The following is a 16,002-nucleotide window of genomic DNA, read 5'->3' on the forward strand; positions in this document are numbered from 1 at the left end:
TTCAGTCTCTGTAAATGGAACATGAATGTAGCACAGTAGATTGGGGATAAAATGTAGGATCTTACTGATTTGGCGCATGGACGTCTGGCAGGATAGGAGCATCGGTCTGAACACCCGGGTGAAATGGAGATGACCCCAGCTCGGGGGGGGGGGGGGGGGGGGGGGGGGGGGGGGCGTTCCGATCCCATTTGCTGAACCTGTGCAGAAATTTTAAGGAGTTTTTTGCCTTCTGTGAAAGTTCTCTTCTATTTCAACCTTTGTCCCCGTTCCTCTGGTTATGAATATCAGCGAGCGGCTCCGGTGGTATCTGTGCTGTGAGGGATCCTCAGACATGAGCCTTCTCACTGTCAGATGATTTTCTGGATATCTCCTCAGTAGATAAGCTCTTTATTGCTTTGGGTCTACTGTGAGATGGAGAAATCTCAACTCCCCTGGTTTTAGGAGAGTTACCTTGTTATTAGCCAACATTACCCAATAAAATATAATCTTCACCCTGCCCGGAGGAAAGCCAAAATATAGGGGAGCTAAAACACAGCAGCAGCCAGTATCTATTGGATTGCTCTAACTGCACCCCCCGTAGTGAGGAGACTGAATGGAGCGCTGGCCATGTAAGCGCACAAGAGCACCATTCACTGTCAATGGGACTGCTGAGATAACTGGGTGGCCCCTGCTTGGGTATTTCCATCAGCCACATTGAACTGTATGGAGCGCTGACCGTGCATGTTGGCCAACGCTCCCTTCATGCTGATGAGATATGAGAGATTTAGGACAGAGCTATAGAACAGGAGACTCTTTAGGTATGAATGTATTATTAGACGAAGGTGTGTTATTCACCAGGGACCTATGGACTTGATTTGTGAAATAAATTAGGATTATTGGGTATGAGAACCTGTCCTTCTGGAAAGGCTGCGCACCAAGTGAGTTTCTAAAAAATATTTAAGGGTTTTGTTTCACCTGAAGACACCTGAGAGACATCTGGAATGTTGTTCGTCAGGAGGGGATGTTCACATAATAGGTCCCAGGAGGACATACTATATCAGTAGAAAAAACCCCAGCGCTCCAGCGGTACTTGTATGACCTCAGATAGACTTACTTCGCTGGGGTGTCTAGTCCTTGGCACCCCTCGATCCCAGAATGCATGTGGTAAAGCCAAGATGCAGGCGATGCTCCAAAGTCACAGTAGCAAATATTTATTAGACGGATGAAACGCATTTTGGCTTTTAGATAAGCCTTTGTCCAGCATAAAAACACATTCCAAAAGCCCACATATATATAAAAACATATCAGGTCCTAATTACCTCTCTGTTCACTATTCAGTGTTCCGGGCCGTACCGCGACGCATGTTCATGATGCGACTAGGCGCGTGCTCACATGACCTTGAGTTTCCGCCATGGGACGCACCAAGCGGGCAAGTAACCCCAACTTGTCACACTGCTTACTTGGATTTTTTGACATACTGGGACCACCCTAGGGGGTCCGGTAACGTCTGGGTGAGGCCAATTTTTACTATTTATCATTTTCACTATCTGATGAATCCTTTTTTCGCCTCTCCCCACTGGAGTGCTATTTTCTGAATCTTGTTTCATAATAGGTCCCAAGTGAGTTTGTAGCACATCCTCTCCTAATCATACATTCATACCTACAGGGTCTCTTCATCTGGAGCGCTGTCCTAATTCTCCTTATATTATGGATTCTCTTTGAGGATTCTGGTCCCCTCTCTTTGAATTGAGGAAACTAGGATGGAGAGACTATGGAATGAATGGCTTACCTGCCCTGGGAGGATTGTAAAGTCACTTCGGAATGAACCCAACATTGACCTAAATATGAATGTATCTGTGTTTTTGGGGCCCCTTGTGACTGGACTTCTCGTGAAGTTTGTTCTTCCAGTTCACCTGCTCCGACTAAATATGTAGTACAAGATTGTATGGGAACCCTACAGGCTGCACCATAGACGGGACCCCATGACTATATACTAGGATAAGATACCTTGTCCAAGGGGCTTGAGGGTCCCCATATGGCCGGCCTTTCCTACAGACCCCTCCTTTTCAGGAGAATGGGACTTCATGTTGTACTTTTTTAATCTAATGCTCGATAATTTAATTAAAGAATGTAATCAAAATATACCTAAAGAAATGTATAGAATATGTTGGTATATGTGATATTGAGTGTTTGGAGTTCAATTTAGGTTACACAAATATATCAGAATTTATTATTTTCTCAAGAAAAATCAATAAATTAGGGTTTAAGCAGACAAACGTGTTTTTCTCCAGTTATGCAGCCATGACGATCACGTCCGCATAGCAGAACAAAACCAAACCACTGATTTCAATTGATTTCAGTGGTTTCATTTTCACCCATTATTTGTATGGGTGAGAAAAGATAGGACCGGTATTAGTGTACCTTGACACCACCGGAAGCTAGGGGTTTGACAGGAGGAACGTCCCTCTCACACCCCTAGCTCCCGATGGGCTCAAGGCAGAAAGGTGCTAGCAGCACAGTGTGGATAGATTATCCCAGAGCTGCAGCCCTAGCTTAAGGTTTACTATAGTTCTTAGGCTTACATGGTGACCTGTAAATGCTGGCATGTTAGCACTGCAACATGCCAGCATTTAGATGTCATAATGTACAGCTAAGAAGTATAGTAAGTGTCAGCTTAAGGCTGCAGGGCTGGGACAAATCATTGCACAGGCTGCTGGCTCTGCTGCGTCACGACTGCCATTAGTCCCATGCGGGCTATGCGCCCGACCGCTCAGCTGTTATTTCTGTGCGGCGCCTGCCTCCCGGCCAGTGGTAGTGCTGTCCGTTCCCGCGACACCCGCTCCCGGGAAAGCTATGTAATGTGCGTTTTCACTCCCTTTTGCCAACGCCATGCAGCCTCTCACTTCTCAGGCGGAGGCCTGCCTTCTGACCCCCTCCAAACGCCGGGTAAGTCACTTGCTCCGGAGGGTTAGTGGCTGCAGCCAGCCACTGTATGCTTCTTAGAAAAAAACTTTACTGGCCTTGCAGGACCTGCCACTCTACAGCCTGTCCAGCCAATCAGATAGAGGGGGCGTCATCCCCCTGTCAATCTTGGCTCTACCAGGAGTACCTGGTGGCGTCAAGATACACTAATACCGATAGGATCTTCCCTATATATAGTATTAACTACATGCAAGAAAGATCGGGCAGGCCCAATCTTCCCACTAATTTTTCGAACTCCTGCGCTATGACGTAGAGTTTGAATGGCCGGCGAGGAGAGAAAAAAAAACCTTGTTTCTGTGCAACTACCCTTCAAACCGGTGAGCGTAGTTGTGCAAACATCCATCTAAAACCACCCTCAAAGCAGAATATTTTTGATTGCAGAGTCCAGCAGGTGTTCTCGTCAGAATACAAGAGGGTAAAGAGAGATATTATTCCTCCATTCACGTTTAATGAGAACACATTACTCAAATCCTACTACTGTGAGAGTCATCAAACCAGCAGCACTCTGACACCTTCATCCTACCATTGTGAGAGTCATCAAACCAGCACTCCGACACCTTCATCCCACCATTGTGAGAGTCATCAAAACAGCAGCACTCTGACACCTTAATCCTACCATTGTGAGAGTCATCAAACCAGCACTCCGACACCTTCATCCCACCATTGTCAGAGTCATCAAACCAGCAGCACTCTGACACCTTAATCCTACCATTGTGAGAGTCATCAAACCAGCACTCCGACACCTTCATCCCACCATTGTGAGAGTCATCAAAACAGCATTTTGACACTTTCATCCCACCATTGCGAGAGCAATCAAACCAGCACTCCAATAATTCATCCCACTATTGTGAGAGTCATCAAACCAGCACCCTGACACCTTCATCCCACCATTGTGAGAGTCATCAAACCAGCAACCTGACACCTTCATCCCACCATTGTGGTAATCATCAAACCAGCACTCTGACACCTTCATCCTACCATTAGGATAGTCATCAAACCAGCACTCTGACACCATCATCCTACCGTTGTAAGAGTCATCAAACCAGCAGCACTCTGACACCTTCATCCCTCCATTGCAAGAGCGATCAAACCAGCACTCCAACAATTCATCCCACTATTGTGAGAGTCATCAAACCAGCACTCCGCCACCTTCATCCTACCATTGTGAGAGTCACCAAACTAGCACTCCAACACCTTCATCCTACTATTCCGAGAGTCATCAAACCAGCACGTTGACACCTTCATCCCACCATTGTGAGAGTCATCAAAGCAGCATTTTGACACCTTCATCCCACCATTGCGAGAGCGATCAAACAAGCACCCTGACACCTTCAACCCACCATTGTGGAAGTCATCAAATCGGCACTCTAACACCTTCATCCCACCATTGTGAGAGTCATCAAACCAGCATTCCAACACCTTCATCCTACTATTGTGAGAGTAATAAAACCAGCACTCTGACACCGTCATCACACCATTGTGGTAGTCATCAAACCAGCACTCCAACACCTTCATTCCACCATTCTGAGAGTCATCAAACCAGTACTCTGACACCTTCATCCTACTACTGTGAGAGTCATCAAACCAGCATTCCGACACCATTATCCCACCATTGTGGTAGTCATCAAACCAGCACTCTGACACCTTCATCCTGCCATTGTGAAAGTCACCAACCCAGCACTCCGACGCCTTCATCCCACTATTGCGAGAGTCATCAAACCAGCACTCCTACAATTTATCCCACCTTTGTGAGAGTCATCAAACCAGCACTCCCACATTTTATCCCACCTTTGTGAGAGTCATCAAACCAGCCCTCTGACACCTTCATCCCACTATGGTAAGACTCATCAAACAAGCAGCACTCTGAAACCTTAATTCCACCATTGTGAGAGTCATCAAACCAGCATTTCGACACCTACATCCAACCATTGTGAATGTCATGAATCTAGCACTCCAGCACCTTCATCGCACCATAGTGAGAGTCATCAAACCAGCATTTCAACACCTGCATTCAACCATTGTGAGTATCATCAAACCAGCACTATGACAGCTTCATCCCACTATGGTGAGAGTCATTGAACCAGCACTCCGATACCTTCATCCCACTGTGGTGAGAGTCATTGAACCAGCACTCCGACACCTTCATCCCACCATTGTTAGAGTCATCAAACCAGCCCTCCGACACCTTAATCCCACTATGGTAAGACTCATCAAACCAGCAGCACTCTGACACCTTCATCCTACCATTGTGAGGGTCATCAAACCAGCACTCTGACACCTTCATCCCACTATGGTGGGAGTCATCAAACCAGCACTCCAACACCTTCATCCTACCATTGTGAGGGTCATCAAACCAACACTCCAACACCTTCATCCTACCATTGTGAGAGTCAACAAACAAGCACTCTGACACCTTCATTCCACTATAGTGAGAGTCATCAAACCAGCACTACGACACCTTCATCCCCCCATTGTGAGTCATCAAGCCAGCACTCCAACACCTTCATCCCACTATGGTGAGAGTCATTGAACCAGCACTCCGACACCGTCATCCCACTATGGTGAGAGTCATTGAACCAGCACTCCGACACCTTCATCCCACTATAGTGAGAGTCATTGAACCAGCACTCCGACACTTTCATCCCACTATGGTGAGAGTCATTGAACCAGCACTCCGACTCCTTCAGCCCACTATTGTGAGAGTCATCAAACCAGCAGCACTCTGACACCTTTATCCTACCATTGTGAGAGTCACCAAACCAGCACTCTGACACCTTCATCCTACCATTGTGAGAGTCATCAAACCAGCACTCTGACACCTTCATCCTACTATTCTGAGATTCATCAAACCAGCACTCCGACACCTTCATCCCACCATTGTGAAAGTCATCAAACCAGCATTTCGACACCTGCATCCAACCACTGTGAGTGTCATCAAACCAACACTCTGACACCTTTATCCCACCATAGTGAGAGTCATCAAACCAGCACTCAGACACCTTCATCCCACTATGGTGAGCGTCATTGAACCAGCACTCCGACACCTTCATCCCACTATGGTGAGAGTCATTGAACCAGCACTCCGACACCTTCATCCCACTATGGTGAGAGTCATTGAAGCAGCACTCCGACACCTTTATCCCACTATGGTGAGAGTCAATGAACCAGCACTCTGTTACCTTCATCCTACTATTCTGAAAGTCATCAAACCAGCACATCGACACCTTCATCCCACTATGGTGAGAGTCATTGAACCAGCACTCCGATACCTTCATCCGACTATTCTGAAAGTCATCAAACCAGCACATCGACACCTTTATCCCACTATGGTGAGAGTCATTGAACCAGCACTCCGGCACCTTCATCCCACTATGGTGAGAGTCATTGAACCAGCACTCCTACACCTTCATCCCACCATTGTGAGAGTCATCAAGCCAGCGCTCCGACACCCTTTGACCCATTCCTATTAGATAAATTCAGAGACCACAGAGTTCCTGATACATGTACTGCTGCAGAACATCCACACCAATTCCACTACGTTTGAACAGAAGGGTATTCTCACGTATGTTGTGCTTTTGCTGTGTAATACCATCCCGGCTGCGTTTACATGCGGTGGATTTGTAACAGATCTGCATCAAATTCATGTTAAATCCAAACCACATGGTGCAGATTTACCACCAATCCGCAGCAGATTTCATCCTTTCAATTGAAGGGGAAATTAAATCTGCTTCTGATCCGCACAAAAGTCCGTGTCAAAATACGCAGTGATCTGTGGATTTTGGCGCAGATTTTCCCTCGTGTGATTGCACCATTAGGGTGAATGTCTTCATGGGACATTTTGGTCCGTGGTATGAGACCGAAGAAGGAAATGCTGTGATTTTTTTTGTTTTTTACGAAAACCCCGTCTGCAGTTTAATACACTGGGTCTGTGTGAGGTTTGTATTCAGACGGCCGTATGTGCAACTATGCTCGCCGGCACGGAGTGTAGCTGCGCATGAATGAGGTCTTTCGACGACCGCTCAAACGAAAATGACAAAAAGAAAGGGGCCGGCGTCCTAAAGGGGTTCAGGAACAATCTGATAGCTGGGAGAGATATTCACATAGATATGAGATCTGTAGGGATCAGCACCGATCATGTATCCATCTCTCAGACAGCTTTATTGCTCTTTAGCTCTGGACTGAGGAAATAATTTTTTGCTTAAGGCCTCCTGCCCACGGACGGAGCGGGATATGCCGCAAAAATCCCGCGGGGTAAACAAAGAAGTCCCCGCTGGCGATCACAGAAAAAAGTGCGTTTTTCCGTGGTCTTCAGTAATAGTATATTAATGGAGATCTCTCGCTGCGGAAAAAAGAACATGCCGCGATTTTTTTCCCGCAGCGTAAATCAGCGGCAGAATCCCGAATGTGAGGACTGAGCCATTAGGTTAAATAGAACCTAATAGCTGCATTATTCCGCTGCGGATTTACGCCGCAGAGAACACGGCATAAATCCGTCCGTGGGCATTAGCCCTAAACAAAACAATATAGATCAAAAGTTACAAAGCGGAGGCAGCGCTCCGATGCGGGAGATTTATTGCAGATATTCCGGTGACTGTCTGCCCCATTCATGCGGTTGAGGCGGGTTTTGCATCAAGCATGCGGATTTCTACCAGTGTCTTTCAGGCGGCTGGGCCAGCTATGATATTACATCGCGGTGGGATAAAACCCGTTATCACCAGCTGACCGAAAAATATTCACCAAGATTAGAAGTAAAGAATTGTCTCCGTTTTTCAGCAGCTCTAGGTGTAGTAGAGAGCGAAGAACTGCAAACACACCACAAATATACGTGTATACAAGGTAAGAGGCGCAATGGCCTTTAAGAAATAGCGCAGCATTTATTTACAGTAAAAAATAATATATTAGTGAATTCCAGTTAAATCCTGCACCAGAGCAACGAGAAAGAATGCGTTTTGGTTATTTGTCGTATCTCCTTTACGCCTCCTTCACACGGGCGACACAACAGCAATATCGCATCAGTGGACCTAGCAGTTTTCTAGCAGTGATAACGCCATTTCGTGGCGCTACAAAAATGGCACATGGTGCTACAAAGTCATGTGACTTTATAGTACCACCCGCGATGACTTTCGGGGGGGGGGGGGGGGATTTGAAATATAAGCCCTGCTCTGAAAATAAACCCTAGCTACAGAAAAATACATAAAAAAAAATTATACATTACCTAAGAGGCGCTGTCATCTCTGGCGCGGGTCTTCCCTGAAGCTCCCTGGCATTTGCTTGAAGTCTTCTGCCAACCCTTTCTGGATTGGAGGATCAAAATTTCCGCCTCCAGGAAGGGCTGGCTGTGATCATTCATTGAATGGCTGTGATTGTTTCATCGAGCACTGGCTCTGATTGGCTGAACCACGGAGTTCATCAACCAATCACAGACAGTGCTTTCTGGAGGCAGGGATTTTGATCCTCCAATCCAGGAAGGGTTGGTAGAAAACTTCAAGCAAGTGCCAGGGAGCTTCAGGGGAGACCTGCGCTGGAGATGACAGCACCTCTTAGGTGATGTTCTATTTATTTATTTTTTTATGTGGTTTTTGTGCGATGTGACACAACTTTTACAGTAGAAAATCCAACTGTAAAAGCCCTAAACTAAGCCCTAGCTGCAGAAAAAAAATAATACACGACCTCTCCAGCGCTGTCATCTTCCGCGCGGGTCTCCCCTGAAGCTCTCCGGAACTTGCTTGAAGTCTTCTGCCAGCCCTTCCTGGATTGGAGATTCAAAATCCCCCTCCAGGAAGGGCTGGCAGTGATTGGTTCAATGATTCATTGAATGGCTGTGATTGGTTCATCGAGTCCTGGCTCTGATCGATTAAGCATCACAGCCAATCAGAGGCAGCGCTTCCAGGAAGCAGGAATTTTTCAATCCCTGGCCAGAAGAGATGATGAAGACCAGTATTGATTCTGTGTCTCCCTCTTCCGTACAATCCCTGGAGCCTTACTTATTAGGTCAGGCAAGTAAAATATAAAACAATCAAAATAAGTCTTAATTACCCAGGGGAGTTATAGAGTCGTGTCCCATATAAATACAATCCGGTATGTACATTGTGTCTGTTTTTGTACAAGGTTTTTATATCTTATATCTACACTCATTGTCAGTAACATGCCTCCCCTAGAAGTTGTCAGATGGATGGAACTTCCTCTATGTGATTGTAACGTTGATATAAGTAAGTGATTACAATATCAGAGCAAAAGGAGAATTCATTATGGAGAACTGACCTTTTGTAGGAAAGCTCTAGTCCCCTGTTGTACCGCCTCTAGCTTGGATACAAGATGTGATACGGGTGGGCATGGAGGCTCTAGTCCCCTGTTGTACCGCCTCTAGCTTAGATACAAGATGTGATACGGGGGGGGGGGGGGGCATGGAGGCTCTAGTACCCTGTTGGGCCATCTCTAGCTTGGATATAAGATGTGATACGGGCAGGCATAGAGGCTGTTGTCAGTGGCCTGACTAAACCTGGATTTGCCACTGAAGACAACCAGCTTCCACAGATCTGGAGAAGCTACGAAAATATTACTGCTGCATGAAAGTTCCCAAGAGCCCAGCGGTCCCCATAATACTTACATGGAAGAACAACGAGGACTCTTCCTAGAGCCGTCAAACCCAAACTAAGGGGATAAGGGTATTGTAGGAGAGGAGACCAATAACCCAATGGTCACTCTGGCTGAGCGCCAAAGATCCTGCGTGCAGATAGAAGAAACTTCCTGAAGGTCAACCATCCCTGCAGCCTCCACCAATCTGGGCTTAATGGCAGAGCGGCCAGAAAGAAGCCTCCTCAGTAAGAGACATGAAAGCCACCTGCAGTTACCAAAAAGACCCTAAAGGACCCTCAGACTGCAAAAAACAAGATTCTCTGCTCTGATGACACTAAGACGGAACTTTTTGGCCTGTAAGTGTTCTGTGTGAAGGAAACCAGCCGCCAATCATCACCTGCCCAATACCATCCCTAGTGTGAAGCCTGGTGGTGGGGCATCATACTGGGGGAGGGGAGACCAGTCAGGGTGGATGGAAACCAGGCGCCGCTCATCACCAGCCAATACCCTCATAGTAAAGCTTGGTGGTGGAGCATCATGCAGGGGGAGGGGAGGCCGGTCAGGGTGGATGGAAAGCTGAATGGGTCAAAGTACTGAGATAATGACAATCTGATTCAGAGCGCAAAGGACCTCAGACTGGGCAGAAGTGCCACCTTCCAACAAGACTATGACCCCAAGACCCCAGCTAAGACCACCCAGGAGTGGCTTAGGGACAACTCTGTGAACCCAATGTAATATCTCTGGAGAGACCCGAAAATGGCTGTCCTGACAGAAAATCCCCAAGTCCAGGTGTGCAAACATTGTGGCATCATACCCAAGAAGGCTGTAGGCTGGAATCGCTGTCTAAGGGGCTCCAACTAAATACTGAGTACGGGGTGTGAATACTTATGTCAGTGCTAAATGTCATAGATACAAGGCATTTTCCCTGAAAAGCGCCTCGCATATGTGGGTAAAACGCTGGTTGTCAAGTGCTCGGCCGTGTGTAGGTAGCCTGAAACCTAGCATCTTTGTGACATTTGTCCATTATAATTTCTCCGTTTTTCTTGAAGAACCCTGCGTTGGTTCGCAAGCTCGCTGTAACATCATGTATTTTTGTTAGCCATTAAAAGGTATCATATCTACAAGAATATGTGGTTTCTCTTGCTGAGAACAATCCCATTCAGTTTTTCTTGTGTATGGACAACCCTATTGGAGATTTTGCTGTTTTATTGTCTATATGGGGAGTGCAGCAGGGTGTTTGTGCAGTTAAGGCAGCTTAAATAAATGGGAGACAGTTGACACAAATAAAGATTGTTATGAAAGATCTAAATCACCGTCCTTGTTAACCCTCAGCAGCATTTTTTAGAAGCTCTACTTTCAGAGTTTTTGAGACCATCCCAAATACCCATCAGCTATGAAACTTCTGTCTCGTTCTTGTAAAGTCATACAAAGCTCATCTGTTTCGAATGGCATTGTGATTTTTTGGAACGGCAATAAATCTTCTTCTCTTAAGGACTTCTGGAACCCCCATATTATTGTCCCAAAGATACTCGGGAGACAAAACTTTAGTTGGCTTGTGATAAAGGAAATATTTGTTTAAGTAGCTCTCGTCATGCCAGATGGCCTCAATATTGTTCCCCTTATCAGTCATCATCTCACTGTGGCAAAAACTAGTCAACATGTAGACTTCTTCTACAGTGCCACCAAAATATCCCCCCGCGTAATAAAAGTCTCCTTCATCAGGAGGAATGTAGGCGGCAGATGCTTTCCTGCGTTCATATGTGAAGCGCTCACGGGGTGCTCTAAAGTAACCAGGATGTAAGGTACCAAAAACATCACTAAGGATCTCCACCCCGACCTCATCAGTGAATCTCATGTCCACATCAACGCACACCAAGTAGTCTACTTCGTTGATAAATCTTTTTAAGGAATGATCTCGGATCATCTCCATGCGTCTCATAGACACTTCCTGCCATCTTTTGTAGCTGGGGACCTCTAAGACCACCAGTTGTCTGCCATCTGCAAGGGTGATATTTGGCATTTCCTTGACGCGGTCTGTGAACACATAGTAGTTGACCTTATGTCCCACCATAAAGAACTTTTCAGCAGTTTCGATAAATATCTTCACAAAGACTGTGTACCTGAAATAGTAAATGATGGCAGTCAGTACTTTAGATAAGTAACTTTTTCACAATCGACATTTATAACATAGCCATGTCCCTTGACACCTTCTTTCAGGGATGAGTCTGGAATGGTCAACTGGTCTGGCCGTTGGTGTGTTCATCCACCATTAATCTAATGCAGGGGTGCCCCTACCATGAGGCAACCTGAGCCTGTCACCTCAGGTGGCTTTAGAGGAGCATTAGAGTTGCCACTCAGCTGGTAAGTCACCAGCCCAGCAGGAATTTAAGTCTAAGGCCAGTGCCGGTATGTAGTTTTTAACGGCCATATTAATATGGCCAGTAAAAACTAACCACCAGCCAGCAAACTGACACCATGAAACATTTAACTCACTCCATCTGTGGCTCCGGTCCATTGCCTGCTGTTGCTCTAATTCGTCTGTGACCCTTGAGCTCTCTGCCCCACGTCTGCGTTACAGCATGCAGACACTGTCCTGTGCACAGTGCAGATGGGGTCAGGTTGCTGCCGGCTGGAGGTCCACTAACAGGGACACTACTACTACTGGAGCCACTATCGAGAGGCACTGTTACTACTGAGATTACTATGGAAGGCACTATTACTACGAGGGACCACTAACAGGACACTATTATTACTAGGGCCACTATTGGGGCTACTATTACTCCAGGAGTCACTAACAGGTTAATTATTACTATTGGGGCCACTAACAGGCTTACTAGTACCTCTGGGGCTACTATGAGGGTCACTATTAATACTGGAACCTCTAAGATGGATACTATGAGGGTCACTATTACTACTGGGTAGAGATAAGCGAAGGTACTCGTTTCGAGTACTTACGCACCCGAGTACCGCCATTTTCGAGTACTTCAGTACTCGGGTGAAAAGATTCGGGGGGCACCGGGGGGCGGGGAGAGGCGTGGCGGTGCGGGGGGAACAGCGGGGAACAGGGGGGAGCCCTCTCTCTCTCCCTCTCCCCCCCACTCCCCACTGCTACCCCCCGTGCCGCCACGGCGGCCCCTGAATTTTTTCGCCCGAGTACGGAAGTACTCGGAATTCGCGGTATTCGGGCGAAAAAGGGGCGTGGCAGAGCACGTTCGCTCATCTCTACTACTGGGGTATCTATTTATTTTGAGTGGACGTTGCCATTTCACACTTTGCCTCAGGCAGCAGAAAGGTTTGGGGTAACCTTGCTATCCTGCCTTATCTAGGCCTCCACCCTCCAATAATAATGAGGTGACTTTGCAGACTCTGTCCATGTCTATACAGCAAAGCTGACAGAAAACAGAGCATCAATTTATTGTCACAGCTCTAGTCACTAGTGTGAAAACAAGATTTAAAGTTTTTTTTGACATTTCTGATTATTCATACCCTTACAAGATGCAGCCAAGATGTCAGTTTAACAGTTGGAAATGTTTGCTATCTCCTTGGATGTAACAAGGGTATAAAACATGTCTGAGGTTGAACCCCACGGGTGGTTTACATCAAGGCTTTCTCATGCCAGCAATGCACATGCGCATATGTGGGTGAGTTGTGTTGTCCGTATCTTTCATAAGCCAGATGTCACAAATCTAATGACACCAACATCATCCACCAAAGGTCATGCAAAAGGAGTCAAAGTGTTGTGCAAGAAAAAGCCTGTAGGCTTGTTTCATTAGATTTGAAACACCTATATATACCTGAAGCATAGATTTAGCCAACACTCTTTACATGTCCATAGCACTAGAACCAAACTTGTTGCACATATACAGCACCATAACCAAGCTTATTGCATAACTATAACACCAGAACCAAGCTCCGCAGGGCCCCTGCCTCAGAGACTGTTCCCTGGGGCCCCTCTCATTAGCATCTATTAGAGGAGTTTCACTGTGCAGTTCACAGCAGCCTGGCCTCTTTCTCCTCCCCTGTTCTGTTGTCCAGGACCTCCTGTCATGTGACTATGATGTCTCAGAAGGTCCTAAACCAAGTTTACTAGTTGTAGTTTTACAGAAATTGACATGCAGCAAAACTACAATATGCAAGAGTATCCCAGAGCCCACCAGGAGATTCACCGACTCCCCGCTGGGATAATTTGAGCCTGGTGCTATGTCGTTTTTTTACTTACTTTTTGATAGCAAACACAGTGAGGCCGATGCGAACGTGTCTCTGGTGAAATTGTGCATTCAATATGTCGATATTGTAGCTGCCATCCCACACAATTGGTGCAAACCAAGGCGTCATCATCAGGACATCAGTTCTCCTAGGAAAAAGAAAAGTAACTGGGCATTTTGTGGCTTACGCGTAAAACAAGGGCTGATGTGGAAACTGTCAGCAAGTTGTTGCTGATGCATCCAGCTTTCTTAGAGGGACTTTGGCAGCTCTTATGAGTTCCAAAAAATAAAATTATGGGTCTTATAGGAGCTGGAATAGAGTCCAGGGTTGTCATTCTTATACTCGCCGTCTCCCCGCTGTCTGCCTGCAAACACACAGCTTGTTATATACCGTGGACTCTTTCTGCATGCACTCACAATGAAGAAGACTAGATGGTTAATATGATAATTTGTCATCAGGGCCAGCCTTAGCTTAGATGGCACCCTATGCAAAAATCTTTTGGCACCCCTACCTATCATAAGATAAAAAACTGTGTGTGTGTGAAGCACCCCAGATCTAGGCGAGGTTTAAGCAGCGAGGGTAATTTAAGATGGCAGTCACGGTTGCTTTACTGCTTCTTCTGGGAAGGTGGTAGATAGGGTCTAGGGCTGGTAATACTGCAGTTGCAAATATACTATCAGTTCTTATTGTATGCTGTCCCTGGGTTCAGGCAGGGTAAGATGTTATTTGTCATGATGCCAGCCCGTGTGCAGGTAGGGACCCGTTCCGAGTAAAATAATAAAATGTAAAAAATTTGGAGAACTAAACAAAAATGGAGGTAGTAGTCCTTGCTCTCCTGTAGTATTGTGTGGTACCTCAGTGCAGATGGTGGGAAGGACTCCAGGAAGCGGACTTTGATGGTGAAAACATTTGAACACTTGAGAGAGAGAAAGTTCCTTTCTTTGTAGCAGTTACACCATTTGAATTATGTTGGATTAAAGTAGATCATGACAGGCATGCTTTAGAACACATTTTCCTTAGCTTTGAGAATTTAGAGTCGAGGTTCCTTTGTCCCTGTCCACATGCATCATTCACATATAGATTTAGTTAGCTGGCTTGGACTAGTAAGTATTAACTTGTTACTGGCTTGCTCCTTTACACTGACTCTGGCTTCTGTTTCTTCCCACTGAACTCTTCTCTTCTTATCTCTCTCCTCTACCAACACTCCCAAATAACTTCGCTTGGTACTCACACTTAAGATGTTCTCCTTCCCACCGCACTGACTTTTCTCCTTTACTCCCTGGTCTCCTTCAGACTCTTCTGAGCTGGCTAAACTACTAGAATAGACTGACTAAACCCACCCACTCTCTATATTTTATACCAATCCTGAGCTAGGGGAAAGCTGACTATCCAATACTTTGAATGTAGCGATTTAGAAAAAAAAATCCCCCAAAAGTTTTTTTTTGCGGAAAATTGAAAAAACCTAAAAATATTTTTTTTTGGGATCGTTGTAATCATACCAAGAAAAAATGTATTGTGTCATTTGTGCTGCATGGTTAATGATGTAAAAAAGAAACCCTAAAAAAGAATGGCAGAATTGATGTTTTCTCTCCCAGCTATCATAAAAAATGAATGAAAGTTACAATAAAGTTAACCCCTTGAGTGGCGGGTTTCCTACCACCCTGTCGTGCCCACCAGGGCAGGTTTTTTAAAATGGTCTAATCATTGAATTTCAACTAATTTTGCAGTTGCGTCTCAAGAGCCATAACTTTTTCATTTTTCCATTGACATGGCCATATGAGGACTTGTTTTTTGCGGGACAAGTTGTGATTTTTTTAAACAGGGGGGAGGAAAAAAAGAAATGGGGAAAAAAGAAAAAAAGGGGCCATGTCATTAAGGGGTTAAATAATGCATTAACTTCCTTCTCTGGGTCATTACGAAGCATGGATACCACATGTGTGATTGTATTTTTGATTTTTTTACAAAGTAAAGGGAGACAAGTGTTTTTATTATTTTTTTAATAATTTTTTTACCTTTTTTTTTTTTAAATTTTTTTTTGTCCCTTTAGGGGACTTCCACAGGGACCCATCAGGACCCTTGATCACATTCCAGGGGTCCTATGGTGACAGCCCTTTACATGCTGCAGTCACATAGACTGCAGCATGTAAAGGGTTAACACAGCAGAGATCGGAGGTTTTCTCTGATCTCTGCTGTAAGAGCTGGTACCTAGCTGTCCTCTGACAGCCAAGCACCAAGCTCTCCCTGCCACAGAGACCATCG

The 16,002-nt window shown here is 45.7% G+C and overlaps 1 protein-coding gene across 1 annotated transcript in view; it reads right to left on the bottom strand.

Annotated features, from left to right (window-relative positions):
• Positions 1-7,810: 7,810 nt before the first annotated feature.
• The window catches only part of LOC136579974 (histo-blood group ABO system transferase-like), a 49,501-nt gene continuing 41,309 nt past the window's right edge, over positions 7,811-16,002 (bottom strand). Inside the window, exons 7-8 of the mRNA XM_066580109.1 lie at positions 13,757-13,891; positions 7,811-11,657 (exon numbers count right to left, since the gene is read on the bottom strand). Of these exons, the coding sequence (XP_066436206.1) occupies positions 10,970-11,657; positions 13,757-13,891 (823 nt within the window). The 3' untranslated portion in view covers positions 7,811-10,969. The remainder of the gene's footprint in view (positions 11,658-13,756; positions 13,892-16,002) is intronic.

The sequence above is a fragment of the Eleutherodactylus coqui genome, chromosome 10 (assembly GCF_035609145.1).
Source record: "Eleutherodactylus coqui strain aEleCoq1 chromosome 10, aEleCoq1.hap1, whole genome shotgun sequence".
Taxonomy (NCBI): Eukaryota; Metazoa; Chordata; class Amphibia; order Anura; family Eleutherodactylidae; genus Eleutherodactylus; species Eleutherodactylus coqui.